Source organism: Equus quagga, chromosome 13, assembly GCF_021613505.1.
Source record: "Equus quagga isolate Etosha38 chromosome 13, UCLA_HA_Equagga_1.0, whole genome shotgun sequence".
Taxonomy (NCBI): Eukaryota; Metazoa; Chordata; class Mammalia; order Perissodactyla; family Equidae; genus Equus; species Equus quagga.
Genome location: NC_060279.1, coordinates 51,861,668 through 51,881,855, shown reverse-complemented (window position 1 = coordinate 51,881,855; position 20,188 = coordinate 51,861,668). Strand labels below are relative to the sequence as shown.

The window sequence follows — 20,188 nt, the reverse complement described above, 5'->3', positions numbered from 1 at the left end:
CTGAATACCAAGAAGAAAGGCTGTGTGACACATAAAATCATTTCCTGAAGGTCCTTCCCCACTAAATTTTTATTCAGAAATATTCAGTGAAAATCATAAAATTGTGTCTTCGACGATACTTGATTTCGTTGAGTCATTGCTGAGAACATGAAATTCTCAATGAACGCAAGAATAAATCACTTTTTTCTATCTGCAATCAGGCTGCTTTTGCTTAATAAACATTTTGCTGTAAGGATATATAGGAAAAAAATAAAAATTAAAAATGTTTCAGGAAAATAAAAATTTTAAATAAAGGATACAGCATAACAGTTAAGATCTTGGACTTAGGTAGCCGGAAATGTGGACTCCAGTCTCAGCCCAGACCCTCACTCCTGGCTACCATCTTGGGCCAACGACGTGCCGCCTGAGTCTCAGTTTCCTCGCCTGCCTCAGGAGCTGCCATGAGGACTAAGACAGACGACACGAGGAAAAGACCTAACACAGCACTTGGTAAGTACTCAGCAGTAGTAGGACCAGCACTGCCTCACATCACTTCGCTCCTCACTATTTTCAAATGCTTTTCTCATGGACTTTCCTACTTGAGTCTCCGAATAACCCCAACCACGAGAAAGGCAGGCAAGGACTACAATTCCCACTTCGCACACGAGGAAAAGGAGCCTGGGAGGGGCTTGTGCAGTGGGGCACAGCTCCCTGAAGCCTCTCCGACTCCTCTCCCCGGCCCGTGGACCTCCATGCCTCCAAACTCAGAGAAAGCCTGCCAAACAAGTCCGTCCACTGGTTCTAGGCACAAGCTGAGAAGTCAAACTATCTGATATAAATTCTCTCAGTTCCTAATACTTATCTTCGTTCCTGGCTTTTGAACATAAGCTAGTATGAAAGCATAAGGAAGAAAACAATAGAAAAGCAAACTTTCTCGCTGGTCTAGAAACTAGATAAAACAAGCAAAGCTAAGTACACAGTAATAACACTTTTTTTTTTGCTCAACGTTTATTCCTTTTTGAAAATGAAGTTATTCTGCTGTGAAATATGAATACGAAGATATACGTATATATGTGGAGATATATATATTCTTGTATATATACATATATATTAACGTGAATATATATGTGTATACATATATGTGAAAAATATATATTCTTGCTAGACAGCCAAATTCGGCTATGAAGCTAAATGCAGAGTTCCCATTGAATTTTTACAAGAGATTAACTACTGCTGGCCTATTAGCTCCAAACCTACACGGGGAAGGCCTGAGGGCAGTGTATCTGGCGGAGGGGCACACCTGGAGGGCTTGGGGCTGCCTGGGTGGTGGGAAAGTACCACACACATTCCTTCATTACAGGACGAAAGGTGACTTACCTAATTAGACAAGGAGCCAGTTAAAACTCCCTTAAGTGCAGGAAAACATTTGCCTATGTTTTGTAGTTTCTAAATCCTAAACTGACAGCCATCCCTTAAGGGGGGTGACTTTTTCCCTTTTCTATGCATCTATTGCATTTCCTTGCAAACTTTCTCCTTCCTGGTGCTAGAATCATCCATGCCTTCGGAACACCCAGCCTTGGCAGCTTGGAGGTTGAGGGGACAGCAGGCAGCCCTAGTAGGAAGCGCTGAGACCATCTCTAGGCTTTGTCTGAGGCCGATGGGCCAGCCTGGGGGAATCCGCCCCGCAGATGGCACTGGCCCGTCTCTTCAGGTAACTGTACCTTCCCGGCCCCGCTTCCAACAAAGAGACATGTCCATTAGTTTGGGGCTGCAGCTGGGGAAATATTTACAAGACTGTCTGACTGACCACGTTCCTGGGCACATTACTGTATTTACCAAAACGAGTTGGGGAATGAGGCCCTCAGAAAAAAAAAAACCAATGAAACCTTAAAACTATGTTAAATGTCACTTATTAATAATTTTCAAACTATTTACTGATTATAATCACATACAGACACTTACTGAGCCATTAAATTCCGGACTCTATCGGCAAAAAGGACCGGATCATTTTTTTCTTCTTCATTTGGAACTTGAACTGGCATAAACTGAAAGACAAATATATCCTTCCATTACAATCGTTAGGTCTCAAACATTAAATGCTGAATAAATTAATTTATAACCCATCATTATATTAAGCGTCTGCCTTTCTAGTGCAGGTTATATGATGTCAGGGAAAGAACATGGAGGGTGGGCTCAGGAGTCTGTGTCCAAGCCCCAGGTCAGCCTGTGTGTTAACTGGTCCGCCCTCTAACTTTTCTGAACTGCCTCAGCTTTAAAAAGAGGGCTGGGATCCTGTGGTCCTAACCACGAACTACTATCCCTAGGTCATATAGGGAAGTGGATTTAACAGTGTGGGATAGTCAGTGCAAAGATCCTGGGGCATGTGCCTGCAGAATGAGTTAAAAAGAACTGCGTATGTCATCCAACGTATTATTTAATAATAAACATTGCAACTGCTAAAAAAAAAGTAAAAAATAAATTAAAAAACATTTTAAAGGCACCTCACTAGAAAAAAAAAAACAAAACAGGGCTATGATCAGCTACTTCCCTGGCTGTTGTGAGGATGAAATGAGCTAACATCTGGAATTCTGGAAGCTTAAAGCTATAGCTACTAAGATCTTATTCTCAGAGCTGCACTTTCTACTTTCACCTCTTTGTGTGAAATATCATTATTATTATCATTATTTTGTCTTTTATAGTTTATCTTCTCCATCCATTCCCATATCAGCCACATTTTATCATTTGATCAAACTCTGTTTTGTCATTTCTTCCGCTTTTTTTTTTAAACCCTTCGTACTGGCTTTCTAGGTTTTGCTTAACACCATGTTTTGCTTTATCATTTAAAAGTTTACTTTTTTCTCCAGTTGATATTCTGTGATGCCTCATTTGTACTGACCTCATTTTTATTTATAGTTTGCTAACATGAACAAGGCTGGGTGTAATTTTTAAATCAGTACATATTTTTTGAGCACCTACTCTACGCCAGGCAAGACTAACAGGCCCCTATTCTGCTCTAAAGGAGATCCACAGAGGATCCACAGGACAGACAACGCAGCAAGCACTGAGCACTGCTGCCCTTCTTACCAGGTCACAGTCACAGCCCAAGGTCTACCAGATTCTAAAATCTCGTTTTCCCCACTCAACCATCCTTCCCGGAGTATGAAGCAGCGAGGAAATGATTAATTTGTCCAGGGGGCAGGGAAGAGCAGCCAAACAGGCTTTACAGAAGAGCTAATACTCGATCTTGGCTTTTTAAGGATAAACATGATTTCACCAATAGCTATTATTTGTTGAATTATAACTGTGAAGCAGGCGCCGTGCCAGACGCTCTATAGGCATTATTTCATTTCATTAATCCTCTCGATTTAGTCATAAGGATTTGGAGGTCACAAAGGTGAAACCACTTGGGGCTGGCCCCGTGGCCGAGTGGTTAAGTCTGTGCGCTCCGCTGCAGGCGGCCCAGTGTTTCGTTGGTTCGAATCCTGGGCACGGACATGGCACTGCTCATCAAGCCACGCTGAGGCAGCATCCCACATGCTACAACTAGAAGGACCCACAACGAAGAATATACAACTATGTACTGGGGCGCTTTGGGGAGAAAAAGGAAAAAATAAAATCTTTAAAAAAAAAAACAAAAAAAAAAACAAAGGTGAAACCACTTGCTCAAGATCTCATGGCTCATTTCCATTTGACAAATACTGTTTAGGCGCCTACTGTGTGCCAGGCACTGCACTAAGCCCTGAAGACATGACCACGACGTCCCTGCCCTCAAGAGCTCTCCACGGGGTGGGTAGAGATTTATGACAAGAGGAGCTCGCTCAGTCCATCAACAGGAGCTACTGTTCATAAGCACCTACTGTGTGCTGGGTGTTTTATATAATTAAGTCTCAACAATTCCTTGAAGCAAGTTCTACCATTTCCACTTGATAGGTGAAGAAAGGGGTAAGAAGGGAATAAACCTTAGAGCGAAGGCCACACACAAGTGTCAGGGCCACAGTTTGAAAGAAAAAGAGAGGTTTGTAAAAATAACACCACTTTTGGACTCACATGGACCTGTTTTCAAATCTTGTTACTCATGCTAAGAAGCCTATGGGCAATGGTGACTCAGAGACGAAGTTTGAGCAAGTGGGTGGCGTGACCAGGTCCAAGCTTTTGAGTAGTAACTTCACAGGTGGGGAGTGGATAAATCAAAGAGGAAGGAGCGGGGGAATTGCAGTCAGCCTAGGAGAGACGGTCAGACACGAGCGGAGGGAGTGAGGATGTGGAGGACAGCACGGATGAAGTGGCATTTTTAGGGTAAAATGGATGGGCAGGACAGGAGGATGTGCTGCATGTCATTTCACTATCCACATTTCTGTTACTAACATCCTCTCCAGGGAGGCCGTGGCAGGCTGCAGAAAGGGCACTCAGCCAGGGTTGCCACCTTGCTCTGCCGTGTGGTTCCGGAAAAGTCATTCACAGCCTTTACGGGCCTCAGTTCCCTCTCCTCGCAGATGAAGAAGTTTGACTAGATGTTCTCTAAGGTCCTTTCCAACTGGAATCCTGCGTCTAGCTTTCCACTTCATGTCCAGTTATTCTTTAAGATGGAAAAATAAACTAAGCCACCAGAGGTCCCCACATCACTTACATATCCAGAGCAATAAACTAGCTTTGCAAATAAATATTTCTAAAAATTCCCTCCATTCTGTTCTAGTAAAATCTCTTATATTTGCTGAGTATGAAATCCAGGGAAGAAAACAGCACGTGAAAATCAATGTTCAGAAAACCTCTAACAAAATAACATAATAAAGTTTTAAATTGCCATATAATTCTTCACTTTTAAAAGAAGCCAAATGATCATTTATGACACACTTGGTTGGTAGGTCATAAAAGCACATCCTGAAAACCCTGAAAATAAGTGGCTGCTACACTACTAAGCAAACATAATCCAGTGAACTGTGGGTTTGGTTCATTCCAGGGCAGGTAATATTGTCCACGACAAGATTTTTAATAATCTCATATTGGCTTGGCATTTTACTCTTGAGGAAAAAAATCCCACTGAGGGCACAAAATAATTAAAAGCCTAGACTTGACACTCACAGCCCTTGGAAGCCCCTAGGCCTCCTGAGAAGCAATTCAGTGGAAATTCTAATAAAAAGTGACCTCTCCTTGGATAAGCCCTTGACCTCTATCCCATGTTTCCCTTTTGTACGAAGTCATTCAAGGCTCACAGCAGGAACACATCCTTTACTGGGGAAGGAAGATCAACCAGAGAGAGGGGCATGTGATTGCCATTATCTACTACTGTCCCCGTCCAGGACCCCATGTTCTCCCGTCCACCTTCATCCCCTCTCATTATCCCCAGCATGCACGCTGATGACCCATCTGACATCCGGATCTCACTGCCCCTTCGTGTGCCCACAGATAGTCTTCTCACCTCCACGCCCGCCAGGGAAGCAAACATGTCTCCAGCCTCCTCCTCTGACAAGCTCTTCAGTGAGTTCCCCCTCATTCTCCATCATTGTCTATCACTTCTCCCCTACCCAGTTCTGCACAGACTGCGACGGCCTGATGGTCACTGCCAGGACCTACAGGGCCCTCTGTATCCACTCCATCCTGGCAACCTCTGGCTGACTCTCTCCACTGGACTTGGGGAGTCAGACACTTCCAATGGCCTGTCACCTAAAATCTTTCACTTCTGCCACCCCCACGGTGTTGACCCCAAACCCTCAGTCACCTCTCCTGATCCTACCTTCCCACTCGTGTTAGAGACCACTGAGGGACACTGAACAAAGGGACAAAACCTTACTGGTTGAAGCTGTTACAAATTCATGTTAATGTCCAGAGGGCTCCTCACAGCTGCTTGAAAATTATGTTACTTCCTAAGATGGTCATACTGCCTGCAGATAGATAGATAGTTTTTCGTTTGCTTTATTTTTGCCAAAGATCTTCCCTTGTCTTTTTAAACTGTGCAGGTGTGCTAAAATATGTGATCTTAACGCTGAGTCTATTTCCTTAATGTGTACGCAACAGGCGAAGATCAAGTTCCTTAAACCGAAGCTCGCTGCTGCTCAGCAGCCCTTTTATAGCCTTTTTGGCCTGCTGGCATCATATTTGACTGTTTTAAACACGATCCCTGCTTCTCAGGTTGCAACTCCACTTTTCATCTCAATGGCACTTTGCTTTCAACTTTAGAAAGGAGACAATGCAGGGGTTCAGGGCACGCAACCCCAAAGTATGCCCATGTGGTATATTGATTATTTTGAGCTGTAGGTACTTGAAGAACAGCAAATGCGGGGACAGGCTTTCTCCGAACTCCCCTGATCTGCCTAAAGTCTGATCCTTCAAAAGGAACTCGGCGGTCATAAATACCCTCCTGGGGAGTTCCACCAGCCAGGGAAGACCGCCTCTTATCAGGGGAGAGCAGACCAGAAGTCGACATTACACCCAGACGAGCTTCATCACACACTATCATCTCTCTCATCTGTTCTCCTAAAGACCCATCTATCTTTCCTAAAAATCATTTACTCTCCCCTAAGTGGCCTCTATCTTCCCTTCCTTCCCCCTTAAGAGGGCATATAAGATTTCAAATCGCACTACTTTTTCGAGTATTCCCTTTTTATTCCTGTGATGCCCTGGTGCACATAATATTAAAAATTAATAAATTTGTATGCCTTTTCGCCTGTTGATCCGCCTGTGGTCAGTGCACTTCACAGCGGGGTAGAGGAAAGTCTTTCGTCCCTACAACAGCCCACGTGGACGTCTTCAATTCCCTTTTCCACCGCACCCGGGTCTGGCTCCACAGCTCCATCCTGTTCCTCGATTCAACATTCTCTACTCCTACCCCATGCTGAGGCCGCACCATCCTGACCCAGCCGAAGAGGAGACTAATTAACGTGTTTCCCACACCAACACCCCCTGTTTGCGCTTTTGGTCCCAGAGCCGCCTACCTCCTCCTGGGCCTTAGACTGCACACAAGATAAAGTCGAAATTCCTCAGCCTATTGTTTAAGACTATCCATTACCCAGAGCCAGTCCTTCACGTGAGGAGACACTACCAAGAACTGGTTTATTCCTTGTTTCCTGACCACATCAAGCACATTCCTTTCTACTAAATAAGTGATGATGAGGAGAAAGATTGATGAGTGATGATACTACGATCCATCTTTTCTTTTTCCCAAGTAACAGAAAAGGATTTTAAAAGATGCATCTTAATAAACGTGTAGTTCCATTTCTTCCCATGATTCTCCCTTTAAGTCTTCAGAAAGAGAAAATGCAAAAGAATGAAGGTATTTATGGGCATTGGCTGTTTCCTTCCCAAAAATCTAGATGATAAGGGAAATAAAAGTTAACGCTTCCTGAACACTTACCACGTGTCAGCACAAAGGTAACCTTATGAAACCCACACAGCCCTATAAAATAGGTCCTCTTATCCCCCCATTTACCAGTAAGACCACAGGCTTAGAGAGGCTTAAGGAATCTGCTCCAGCACATCCAGGTAGGTAGTAGCAGAACAGAAACAAAAGCCCCAGCTAATCCTCTTTGCAAACACTCCATCTCTAGATTACTATTTACAAATTCCAGAACTCTAGCAAGTTCCTGGAGAAACTAGTTTTGTTAGAACAAGTACATATGAGGCGTGGGGGAGAGGGGTGTCTTTGTGCTATGGAGGTTTTCTAAAAGGCTCACTTTAGATTCAAAACTACAAATCATTTTAATGTTTCTGGAGATTTAAATAAACTCTATAAATGTATTTGAACCTTCCCTAAGCAATTAGTTCTTTGGAGATTTTAAAAGTGATATAAATCTATCGGTGTTGACCACAACACTCATTATTAATTACAATCCTTTTCTAAACCAGAATTTTTTTAAATAATAATTTTAAAAAGTTTCTATTATTAAGACAATGAATTGCCCATCATAAAGTATTGCAGGTCTAATGGTGGCCGCTAGAAGCTCACTAGAAGCTTTGCAAAGGAATTTTCCTAAAGCAAAATATGTCTCTACGCCTACAGACAAATCATTTTTATGTATCTGTATTATAACAGATGGCTTTAAAGTCAACATGCTTTGAATGTAAATTGAGATATAGTCTATGAAGAAGGAAACTGACGGTGCAGTCAACGTGCACGCCATGTTTCCATTCATAAACTAGCTGCGCCCACATAGTGCTACATAGTCTGACTGGATGTAATCTCTCTCATGAGATAAACCAGCAGGCTCTTAATTTATATCATATTGTGAGATGTTCCCTACTAGTTATCTTATTTCCTACGCCCTTAAACCATATGCTTATTAAGGATACTTGTGACATAGTTGGCTGATAAAAGTAATCACTACAAGACTCCTTAAGGACACCCATGATGCCACATTATGATTCAAAGAATAACTTTCAGTAGAACCATTCTGCAGACCCACATGCATCATCGTTCAAGGATGCCAGGAGACCAATCACACTGGGCATGAGGTTTGGAATTTATTGTATTTTTTAAATCCAAGAGTCAAGAAAATGATAACCTTTCGAAAGATAAGCCTCTGTATTGGGGAAACGGAGAGGCAGGGTGGAGAGGCTTTAAGGAAATATTCCACAATATCACATTCTCTAGATTTTAGCTATCTGATGATTCTGGGAATTCAAGAGTCTGATAATCATCATTAATGAAGGGAGAGCTGCGAAACTAAGGGAAACTGCAGCCAACATATTGAGATGTCTTGTGACTCATGACAGCAGAGCATCTAAAGGGCACTTTAATAATCCACTCCATAAAACTAAGACCACGGTCTCCCGAAATACATCTTGAATGAGGTTTACCTAATTAATAATCAAGAAGTTCTAAAAACATACATTAAAAATAATAACTAGGCTTTCCACCAATTTTAAAGAAATAGGAAAGAGAGGAAAGTGCTTGTGAACAACCAAGATAATCGAATTTGAAGCAACTAAGTGCACTGAGACTTCTAACTAAGCTACACGTGGGGCCGCTCAGGCTGGGCCCCCTCAGACGTGGTGGAAAGGCTGGAGGCCCAGACACAGCGCCCAGCTCTTGAGCCCGTCAGGCCAGGGTATCCACAGACTTAGTGCCAGAGGACTGCTGGGGCATTTCCAGTTCCAGCGGAACAGTGGGGAATCAAAAGATCCAAAAATGGTAACATAGTTAGCAGTCCTCTGGATGTCAGGTAGCATCATAAATCTAAAATAAATACAATTAAATAAGGATACTCAATTTGAAGTCCACAACTTATCCTCTTGCTCTGCACCACACCCTAACCCGTCAGATTGCCACACATCCAGCCACTAAACTGGTTCAAAGTGGTTCAAAGCCATTTTGTTTGTGAAGTTATCGAACAAAGGATACATTCTTTTCTTTGCCAGAAAATATTATCCAAACAGGTCTAAGAAGCAGCTGGAGAATGCAAATATTGTAATTGAAAAAAAGAAAGAAAGCAAGCCTGGATACAGGAAGGAAATGTGGTAACAGTGGTCAGGGCAAAAAAATGAGGAATTTGCACACCTTTGTTGTAATACAGTTTGGCCACTGAGACACCTGCTAGACAAAAAATTACAGTTCTGTGTGCATGCTATGGACCGGTCTACGCACATTCTTTGTGGATTTGTACAGATATACGCACACACGCAATCTTCCGAATTTGCAGAGAAGATATAGCATGGCTGTTTTAAGTTGGGTTTTTCCTGTTCTTTTAGAGAAAGGAAACAGGGCTAGACTATCTGAACAGCTATCAAAGAAGGAACTGCAGTGCTCAGAGTGCTTAGAAACAATATGATACAGGGCTTTCTGAAGTGTATTCTGTAGAACATTGGCTCCAAGGAATATCCAGAGAAAAGGGGGTTTTGTCGTCAAACATTTCAAAGGCACTGAGAAGTCTTGAGAAAAGAAATTTGATTCATTTTGTTTATCTTGGTACTTCCTAAACGGATTAGGACGTGGATGAGTTTTTTCTCTAGAAATATCTAAGTATACTCCAAGAACTAGCGTCTTTTGGTCACACTGAGAGATACGGAGCTGGTTTATTTAAAAGTGGGGCGGTGTGGCACATAATTAATAAACAGATATTTCAAGGCAGGCAGACAACCTGCAAGTCTCAAAAAGAATTCCACTGAAGTTAAACTCATTCTGAAATACAGTTTGCCCTCCTGTGCTTTGGTATTGCTGACAACCTCGAAATGGCTGAACGACGAGGCTATTCAGCAAAATTAAATCATATTCTCGTCACTTAAATTCCACAGTTGTGTCAGGTGGAGTACTGGCCCCCACGTAAGACTCTGAACCACATATGCAGACTTAAGGTTTTCATTGCACAATCCATGGATGCCGTTGGAAAATCCAGCAAGAGCTGGGGACCCACTATTCTGGTCCTCTCTTCAGAGGCTATCTGAGGGTATTACCAAAACCAACCAGATTCTGAGTTCAGGGGTCCATTCTGCATCATTCCTAGAATCTAAGAGTCGTGCTGGAACCAGCCTTCAGAGTCTTAAAAATCTGGTCATAATTTTCAGGAAGATCTAATTACTCCCCGACTCCCCACCTGCCACGGCATCTCAGACGGGAAGACTGTCCTGTGGAGGATGACACGAGCTGCCCCCCAGGTATGATTTTCTCAGGCTTTCCACGTGGAGAGTGATTCCAAAAGTGAGGGTCCTGACCTCGATGTCTCTCTCAAAACCCCAAGTAGCACTTCTCAGCTTTCACAGAACATACTTTTCCCGGGGTTGTGGGGCTCCCTCTGTCAGCATGTGAAGGCACACCACTTGGCTTGGCAGAGGTCAGCATAAAACGAAGCAAAAGACAGGAGCAGGTGATGCTACTCTGCCAGCCAGGCGGTTACATGCTGGAAGTTCCCAGCAGTTCTGAAGAGTTTCCCAATATAATTCCAAGGGCTTCATCTGACAACCTGGCTTCAGATAGGCAGTTTGTAAAAGACCAGGCTCATGTTAAATGTGGTGGATTTAACTTCTAACCTTTATACACCTGGTCTCCCTAGACTAGAAATTCAAAACAAAAGGAAAAGCCAGATCTCAAGTTCCAAGGCTACATTTTGAATGACTTACCTCAACTTCCACCCTTGTGAAGGGCTGGCAGAAAGTAAGCATACAAAGCTGAATGCTGAAGAGAAAAAAAGAGAAGGCCATCTTTATACGGTAACGCAGTACCATCTAATGTTACTCAACAATCCTTTCTTTACGCACAAGCACCCCGGCGTCACACGTCATTTGCATTTTGCATTTATAGGTGCTACACTGCAGCTATGACACTTCTTGGGCTCAGACAACCATTCCCGATAGTTGAAAGTTAAACCACCCAACGCAATACCAAGTATGTATTTGTGAGTCAGAGCTGCAGACTAAACCCCACATTTGAATCTCCTTGACAATTCACACTCACAGGCCTAAGTCCCCAGAGAAACTACCCAAGGCCCCATTTTAAGGTACGTAAATGTGTTTACAGGAAACTCCTGAGTAGATTACATGACTCAACTCTTTTCTGATATTAAAAAAAAAAAAAAAAAAATCAGTGGGTCTCCCCTTAAAAGCAGAAACTTTATCATAATTGTCCCACTTACTAATAAATGTTTTAGTTACGGGGAAATTTCCTGAAGAGTTTTAAACTTCATCGTAAAGCCAGACAAAGGCTTTCTTTCAAGTGGTTGTAACCAATCCCCTCAAAGATAATTTTGGGAACAGCTGTTCCTACTTGCAGATTTTTAGTATATATTTAGACTCCCTGATAAGATTTCTGTAGGATTTTTATTTAGCCTCATTTAGACAGATGACCCAGAAATCTCAGACGAGAATAGATGACATGTTTAAGAAAACAACCAACCAACCTTTTCTTTGCTATTAAGAAATTAAAATATGATTTATCTGTAAAAATTACTTGAAGAGATTTACCTAAGACAAGCAATTTAGGAATTGAAACAAGAGATTTAAGGAAGGAATTTAGGAAATAGATTTACCAATTCCATAATTAATTATGAATTGCTCATATAAGTACTGGTTCTCAAACTTTCCATTTGAAAGGGAAAAAATCTTTCACTACCAACCCCAAGCAAACAAGTCAATCCATATTATTTACCATAAAGCAAATCAATCTTTATTTATTTAAACTGAGCTTTGGAATTCAGGCATTTGAATAGATAATTCTGTTCTGAAAATTCTGAATGCTGTAAAAAAAAAAAAAAAAATGAAACCACACATAAGATCTCATTCAACCTTCATTGTCCACATGACACACAAAACAAACACTTTTTCGACTGACATAAAACAGCTTTTCCGCAGCCGCCCCTCTCGAAGTTTGCTCCCTAAGTTTATCCTCCTCTCCGAGGAAACCTCCTTTGGTGTAGAGTCTCTTCCTTAGAATCGGAGTGGAGAGCAGCAGTGAGAGCAAGGGCAAGCGAGAAAACTGAGTTAGAAGGAACAGACACAGTGCTGAACACGTCACGAAGCAGATCAGATGGTGAAGGTGGAAATGAGGGTTACCACAGGAAGCGCCATGTGGCATCTGGACAGAACAAAGTTGGGCCCTTTTAAGATTTTGTGTTTCTTTATACATCCTAAGAAACCTTTAACTATGAAATTTTTTTTCCTCTTTTCTGAATTCTCTCTCCTATTTTCTTTTTCACTTTATCACACGCTTCCCAGGTTAGAAGGCCAGATTAACCAAACCACGCTATTTTCTTTCCCTGATCCCCCTTCCAGAAAAGACTTCTCCTATTTGACGTTCACACCTACCTAGACTATTGCAAAGCCAAAAAGAAAGTCATATTGACTGCACAGTGAACCCAAAGCCACCATCTCCATAAGGAACTTAACTTGTAAAGACGCCATGAACGACACACCTCAGGAAATAGAAATACACTATCCACCCAATTTTTAGGCACTTCTTTTTCTAAAATGCTCTCATACTACTTTTTTTCTCCTAATTTTCCCTTGTATAAAAGCTGAAAACCAGGAATTCAAAATCAGCAGTGACATACAACATGTATTCTTGCCAAATGAATAAACTGATTTCCTGAAGAGCTAAAGATAACATAGCGTCCACATCATCTTTGTACGTTCTTTACTTTTGGTGTCATTTACTTAATTTGAATTACCAAGGACTAAAGCATAACAGGAATATAAATGTCTCATATGTTAATAAACATTAACACATGCAATGGGCCCATCAATTACCTGTCCTGATTTAAATTGTTATTTCAAAGCAATTCACACACACACAAAATGGAGAAAATAAACACGCAGTATAAAAAATTCCGACTTTCAGAAGCTGTTTGGATTGTCTAACAAGGATAGAGGGAAGCCCATAATGTACTTGAAGGCAAATAATGATTTCCTTTTAAATATTTCCAAGCGGTTGTCACCTACCCACTGACAATGTTACCTGAACTCTGGATATCACATCATCGAAAGGCACCAGTGGGTGAGCCCCAGGGCAGCCTCAAACCCCGGTGCTTCACAGGGCTCTCACCAAAAGGCAAACAGGCTCAGACTTTTCCCGTGGAAACTAAACAAAAGACCTTCTTGAGAGAAAGCAAGATTCTACCTGTTCTGTTTTTTCAAAGCCCTATTTCACCTCAGCTGGCTTAATGGTGAAACCATATTCCTCTCCTCTCTTAAATGTTTGTAGAAACTGCTGATTTTTCGGCCTTTAAAATCCAAGAACGGAACTGAAAGCTCAGTGAGCTATTTTCTCACCTCAAGTCAGACAAATCACAACTATTTCAGCCCATATGACTCAACTGCCCTGGCCTGCTTAAAGCAGGAGTAAAACAACGGTGGAGACACTGCGTGATGCCGAATCTGCGATGCAAGTCAAACTGCAAAATTAAAGCTGAGCAGGATGCAAACTGGGTCACTGGAACGCTTAAGAATTGGGAGATAAACATTTGAGACCCATTAGAACATGACAGACAGCTCGAATTCTGTACATCAGAGACTCTGGTGGTTAACAGGCAGGACAGTTACCCTCTTTCTAGAGACTTCTCAGTCGCAAGATTTAAGGATCTGATTAGAAATCTCTAGTTTTACAAACACAAGGTTTAAAAATAAATAAATAAATTATCTTTACTTTTCTTCACTAGAATAAAATCTATATATAATGATAACAGATATAAGCAACTTACAATGTATACCCTTGCCACGTCCAAGTCACAGTATCCTACAATAACAAAAGTATTTAAACTGTTAGACCAGAGAAAAATTACCCCATAATACAAAAACCTTATTTTAATATTGGGATTCATGCACTTTTTCTGAATTAAAAGCAATATGTTGAAAAGTAAAACAAGCATATTATTATTGTTAGACAACAGTGAACTGACCTATGAATGTTCAGATTACGTATCTGCATAGCAAAGATCCACCTTCCTTAGGTAGCCACCCATCTTTTTACAGAACTAAGTTGCGCTGAATTTGTTTTTTTAAATTATTGTGCATGCTTAGCTCTTTTTCTCCTAATATGAACATATCTGGATAACTAATTTGCCTACAAAAACCAGAAGACATCAGTTCTCCAAAAAAAGAGTTATTTACGAAAAAAAGATTTAGGAAAAAAGATTAAAGTAGCGCACAGTGGAAGAATGTGAAAAAATGACAAATGCAAACCCATAAGCAGAAACACAACAAATAAGTTTGATAGATTTTTTTGTAGCCATAGATGTCTAAGGTTAAGAAACTAGCCATTGAACAGAAAGTTGAATTGATCAAGAAGTCTTAATCTTCAATACACAGATAATTAATATTTACATCTTGCCTTTTTATGCAAATTCTCTAGTAAAGAAGTTTCCTTTTGGAACCAAAACATCCTCCAAAAAAGCTTTCTTTGGGAAAATGGTGGCACAATTAATATCCAGAAGACAACAATATGCCAGCTGGAGCAGAAGAGGCTCTGAGCCAACTGCGGATCTTCTATAGGATGTTAGGTTCTTTTCAGAAAGTCTCTTATTTAAGCTGCTTGCCAAGAGTCACACAGCTAGCAAGCACTGAGCTAGTAATTAAACACCAAGCCTATCCCAAATTTATGCTACTAATTCAATCCTTCTCCACCAGTAATGACCATGGATTGAATCTGGAAACGTTTCCTTCTGGGCTTAACGAAAATCACAAATTTATGCAACTTTCCTAATATCCAGTCTAATGAGATCCTGAGTCTGAGACTGTATCATCCCATCATAGTGACAATAGAGCAGCAGCTGAGGAAATGTCCTCCTGTAGCTTAGTAAGAGCAAAAACAATAGGTAACATTGATATCAACAAATACATGCCTATCTTGAAAACTTTCGAAAACTAAATGTGGCAAAGAAAATGAGTCTATCCATCTGCTTCCACCATTTATCTATTCATACCTTTATTCAAATACGAAAAGATGTCCTAGAGAATTTGGGCTGTTTGGGATGGTGCAATTCTTCCCATAGTAAAGTGCTATGCTTACCAGCTTGTTTGGGTATCTGAGGAGGATTGGCTGAACGGGAACTCCTGGAATGAAGGCCCCTGTAGCCACACAGAAATTTTATGACATGTTCTTTATATGAATACAAGTTTTACAATAAAGAAAACAATAACAAATGGTACACATATACTGAATGTTTTAAGAGTACACATAATGATCTGCTATATGTTGGTAAATCCCTAGTGTCTACCAAAATGAGATTTTTAAAATTCAGAATTATGTAAGCAAAATAGTAAATGTATCTAAGTCACTTAAAATATTTATTAGTTTACATCTCCACTTGTTTTCGTTTTCCAAATTCCTATTATTCAACAGGATTTTTTTAAAAAAAGTAATGATAAAATCAAGACAAAGGGAAAATAAGGAGAAGAAAATCTAGGTGAAACCAAGTGCTTAAAGCAAGAACTGGCACACTTGCTGGAAGTCAGTTCTAACTTCGGCTGAGCATTCCAGCAGCCAACACAAAAATGTCTTAAAGTGTCACCAATTACTATGAAATTACACATTACTATGAAATTCATGACTTCATAATATTAAAAAAAGGAGTGAACTCTAGAAGGCATTTGACGGCATTATAATGAAAACTGAAATCGGTTTCCTACTTGATGACACAGGACCCCAGCTGTCTGTGAGGGGATCCTTGGAAGAAAAGAAAAATCTGCCAGTGGTTCCTGCTCAAACAACAGACACAGACAGACAGACAGGCACACACACACACAGACACACACACACACACCCCCCAGGACACTCCAAGGAAGAAGGGGTTTTGATACCAAAAGAGAAAGTAAAAGAGTAGATTCACAACATTTAAAACTTTTAATCAGAAAAGAAGAAAAGCTCAGAGCAAACTAACAAGTCATTTTGTGTATTACTGTCAAATCATTTGAGAAACCTTCCACACTACTTTGTCATGATACATAATTTAATTTCTCTCACCTGGTTTAAAAGTAATCAAACAGGAACGATTAGTACAAGTACCTTCTGGGAAAACTAGCATCTTGGGAGAAAAGGAAAAGATTTAACATTTCAGTCTAATTAATAGATTACCTCTTTACTTGCTTTCTTATGATTTCACAAATAGCTGCCAGTCTTTACAAAACAAAAATGACATAAAAGGCTAACACTTGACTAATGAAAGCTAGAATTAGACTATTCGGTTTTCCTCTAAAAGAAGTGGAGTCTGGTCATTAAGATAATTAGAAAATGGATTAAAGCTTTGAATAGGGAATACACTTAGTAAATGTTTCTTAATGATGATGCTATGATCTGAATAACTTTAAAAGAGGACACAGACCCTAAGTGATGGTCAAAGCGTACATTAAATCCTGTCTTCTACTCCTGGACATCCTTAACCAAATCGTTCCCTACTTCTGTGTTTTAGTTTTCCTACTAACTGCTATTCACTCCTACAACATATAGTTTAGGGAAGTATGGAGGACAAAGGGGGAAATGCTTACAATAGGCCTTATGCTTATTTGAATTAGTTGACATATGGAATACAATTTAATTTTTTTTGAGGAAGTATTTTTAGCTTTTAACATACTCCTTCAAGTTTTTCCTATGAAGGACTGCAGTAGAGTTAGCTTCCCCAGTAAGTGAATAAAGCAGCAGCTTGATTTTCTGCAGCTTTTAGGTTTTAGCAATGAGGAAATTGCTAAGTATATAAAATAAAGTAAGAAAACTCCTACACTCACTGTAGTTAGTGTGTGTATTTACTTAGTGTATTTCATAACAGAGAGGGAAAGCATTATTAGGCTAAATTGCCATAAAAAGAAGTTATCTGTAAAATAAAAGTTATGAATAGGTGCAATTCCATTCTCGAATTTAAAAAAATGGGTTGATTTCACAATCAGATACAGTATCAAATACAAATCATTCAGTGGAAATTCCATAGTTACATTATTCACAAGGAATGGATAGGGAGTAAATCCTAAAATCTCAGAGCTAGAAGGGGCATTAAAAGTCATCGAGTATTTCTAATGCTTGAATTCTTTCTACAATATCCCCCCCAAGTGGCTGCTTAGCCAATGCCTGAAAATTCCAGAAAAGGATTCCACATCAGACCATTCTACCTCTGGACAGAAAGTTCCTCAGGATGAGTAAAATGAGGTGAAATCTATCTATTTGTGAACTTTCCCCTCCCAGTCCTAGATATATTACTTGGATCCAAAGAGAGAAATCAAACCCTTATTCCAAATGTCCTTTCTTCCCAGTTACTTTTTAAATCATTCCTCATATGCCTTGGTTTCCAAAACCTCTTGGTCATACTGCTCTTGGTGCCTTGACATCACACATCATCATGGGTGACCAAGTCACTGCAAAACCATTAGTTCTGCTAGACATCACCTGGGCACAGGTAGAGGGACACATCAGAATCACCCATGAGGCTTTCTCCATCCAATGAAAGTTGCCCCTTCCTCATCTTCAAAAGGCATTTCAGGGGAAAGGGTGGTGAGATGGTAAAGCTGGATGAGTTCTACACGTGATTCTGATACACCTCCCGAACTAAAAAGCATATCTGAACATACTTCAGATAAGATATAACGTCTTAATCACTTTTTCAATAAACCCACCCTACTGTCGAGTATGTTGCACTTCAGTACCTCATCTTTAAAATGGCAAATGAAGGCACAGGTAGAGAATTACTTTTCATGATACAAAATAAAAGTTGGTTCCAAGGGTTTGAAGAATACAAAAGAATGACACATTTAAGTCCATGGAGTATCTCATGGGAAGGGGACTTCTTGACACTCACTCATTTTTTCTGCTTCTATTATGCAAAAGGCATCTAGCATAAGTGTTCCCACATATTGCTATCTGGGGATCCAAATGAGTACATTTACAAATGTAAAATAAATAAACTCTCAATATATTTAAATGAACATCTACTGCTTTTTACCTGGGGCCATTCCCCTCCTGAAGTGGCACGCCTTATTATTTCATTTATTGTGTTTTTTCGAGAATCTGGATCAACACGGGACACCAGCACTGGTTGAAGAGCTCGTAACAGTCCTTTAAAACAAATGAAAAGTCACACCCAAGTCATTTTTCTTTTTGGCTAAAGCTACCACAGTAATGATACTGGATAAATCATGAAACAAATTTTATGGCAAATTAAAATTTAGCAAATCAAAGAGGACAACTTAAAAAAAAAAATTCCAATTCAAATTTTACTACAACATAGCTTTCGGTTTCAAAAGGAGAGGTGGATATTTACACCTAGAAAGATTTCATTGATATAACAGAGGTTAGCAGCAAGAATACGAAAAGAAGCAAAGGCAATTTTCTCTCTCGGGGTCTTCTTCCTCAATTGACATTAAACCTGTGGAATATACTACCAGAATATCTTGTTTTATTTTAGCAATATCCTGAAAACTGATTATGTGAATTCACAGTACACATAAGCAGCGGGAATTAATATTGATTTCACTAAAATTTTTAGCACAACAGTCTAGTGAGTAGGTTACTTCCTAGGATGTGCAAAATCAACCTCAATTCACCAAAAATCTAGTGCTTAACTACTTTTCAGGAAAATGCCATATTACACAAAGCAAAGTGGTTACGCAGAAAAAAAAAAGAGAGAGAGAGAGAGAGAGTGTGTCTTTCTCAGCTGAATGACAAAGCTGCAAGAACTCCTATTATTTCTGCAGAGCACCAAGGCAGCATGAGGCCTTTCACACCCACTCTCTCATCGCTCGATGTTTGCAGTAACCCCGGGACAACACAGAGTAGTTACCTGGAAACTAACACCTTAGGGACAGACCAAAGGATCTGGTGGGAAAAACATTTCCCCTGCTTCATTATTTTTTATGGCAGGAAGCACTTATTCTTCCACATCATAATTTTCAAAGAGTTACACACTGGTCCCTTGTGGAGATTTGGGGGCAATAACGAAGAAAACAGAGTTAGGAGAAAAGACTTAGCTTGTTTATCAGCCTAATACCCTGAAGAGAAATTCATGAAATAGCATGTAACCTGCGTTTTCGAAAATTCTTTGGTTCAGTTCTCTCTCTAAAAAAACACCAAGTATGTTTGGTATTTGAAAACTGATCTGACTAGAAAGAGGTGACGGTTCACTGATGAAGGGTAGACTTAAGAAAAAAGATTATAAGGGTACAGATAGGGAAGTCTCTAATCTTTTTTGATAAATTCATTCTTTCAATATGGTGCCTCATTAAAACAAAGGAAATATGTTTGAAATGTTTTATTTTAGTTTTTTAAAAGTCTACCAATGAAATACATGATTTTTTAAATTGAAAGCATGAGCAGGAAAATGTTTTATCTATGTTATCTTACAAGTACTTACTGCCAACCAGAGGGGCCTGTGCATTCTCATTTCGAGACACCATAGACGGTAAGCCAGCTATGACACAGGCAATCCCATCAAAGAACGTTGAGTGAGGGGCAACCACAAAAATTGGGGCTTCCACAGCATTTGCGACCTTTCCTTTCACAGTAACTATAAATCCCATTGAAAAGAACAAGGCACGACCCAGGAACTTCAAAACCGGTTGGGTAATTTTCCTTTGGAAAGAAATATAAAAAAGACATAATTAGCTTGGCTAATTGTAGCTAACAGCAGGGCATCACTCTAAAACACAATATCAAAACAAACATGTCAGAACACTTTATTTTAAAATGTAGCTAAAAACAGCTAACATTTACATGCAGCTCTTGCTGCCAGACACTATTCTGAATACCTTAGAGTGCTTCATGTCTTTAATCATCAGCCCAATTTTATGAAATAGGTATTATTTACGATTACCC

General features: G+C 40.1%; 1 protein-coding gene across 1 annotated transcript in view; it reads right to left on the bottom strand.

Annotated features, from left to right (window-relative positions):
- LPCAT2 (lysophosphatidylcholine acyltransferase 2) overlaps positions 1–20,188 on the bottom strand; it is a 63,175-nt gene that overhangs the window by 29,643 nt on the left and 13,344 nt on the right. Inside the window, exons 3-9 of the mRNA XM_046683091.1 lie at positions 19,728–19,945; positions 18,321–18,433; positions 16,358–16,418; positions 15,404–15,462; positions 14,097–14,131; positions 11,026–11,080; positions 1,942–2,024 (exon numbers count right to left, since the gene is read on the bottom strand). Coding sequence (XP_046539047.1) covers positions 1,942–2,024; positions 11,026–11,080; positions 14,097–14,131; positions 15,404–15,462; positions 16,358–16,418; positions 18,321–18,433; positions 19,728–19,945 — 624 coding nt within the window. The remainder of the gene's footprint in view (positions 1–1,941; positions 2,025–11,025; positions 11,081–14,096; positions 14,132–15,403; positions 15,463–16,357; positions 16,419–18,320; positions 18,434–19,727; positions 19,946–20,188) is intronic.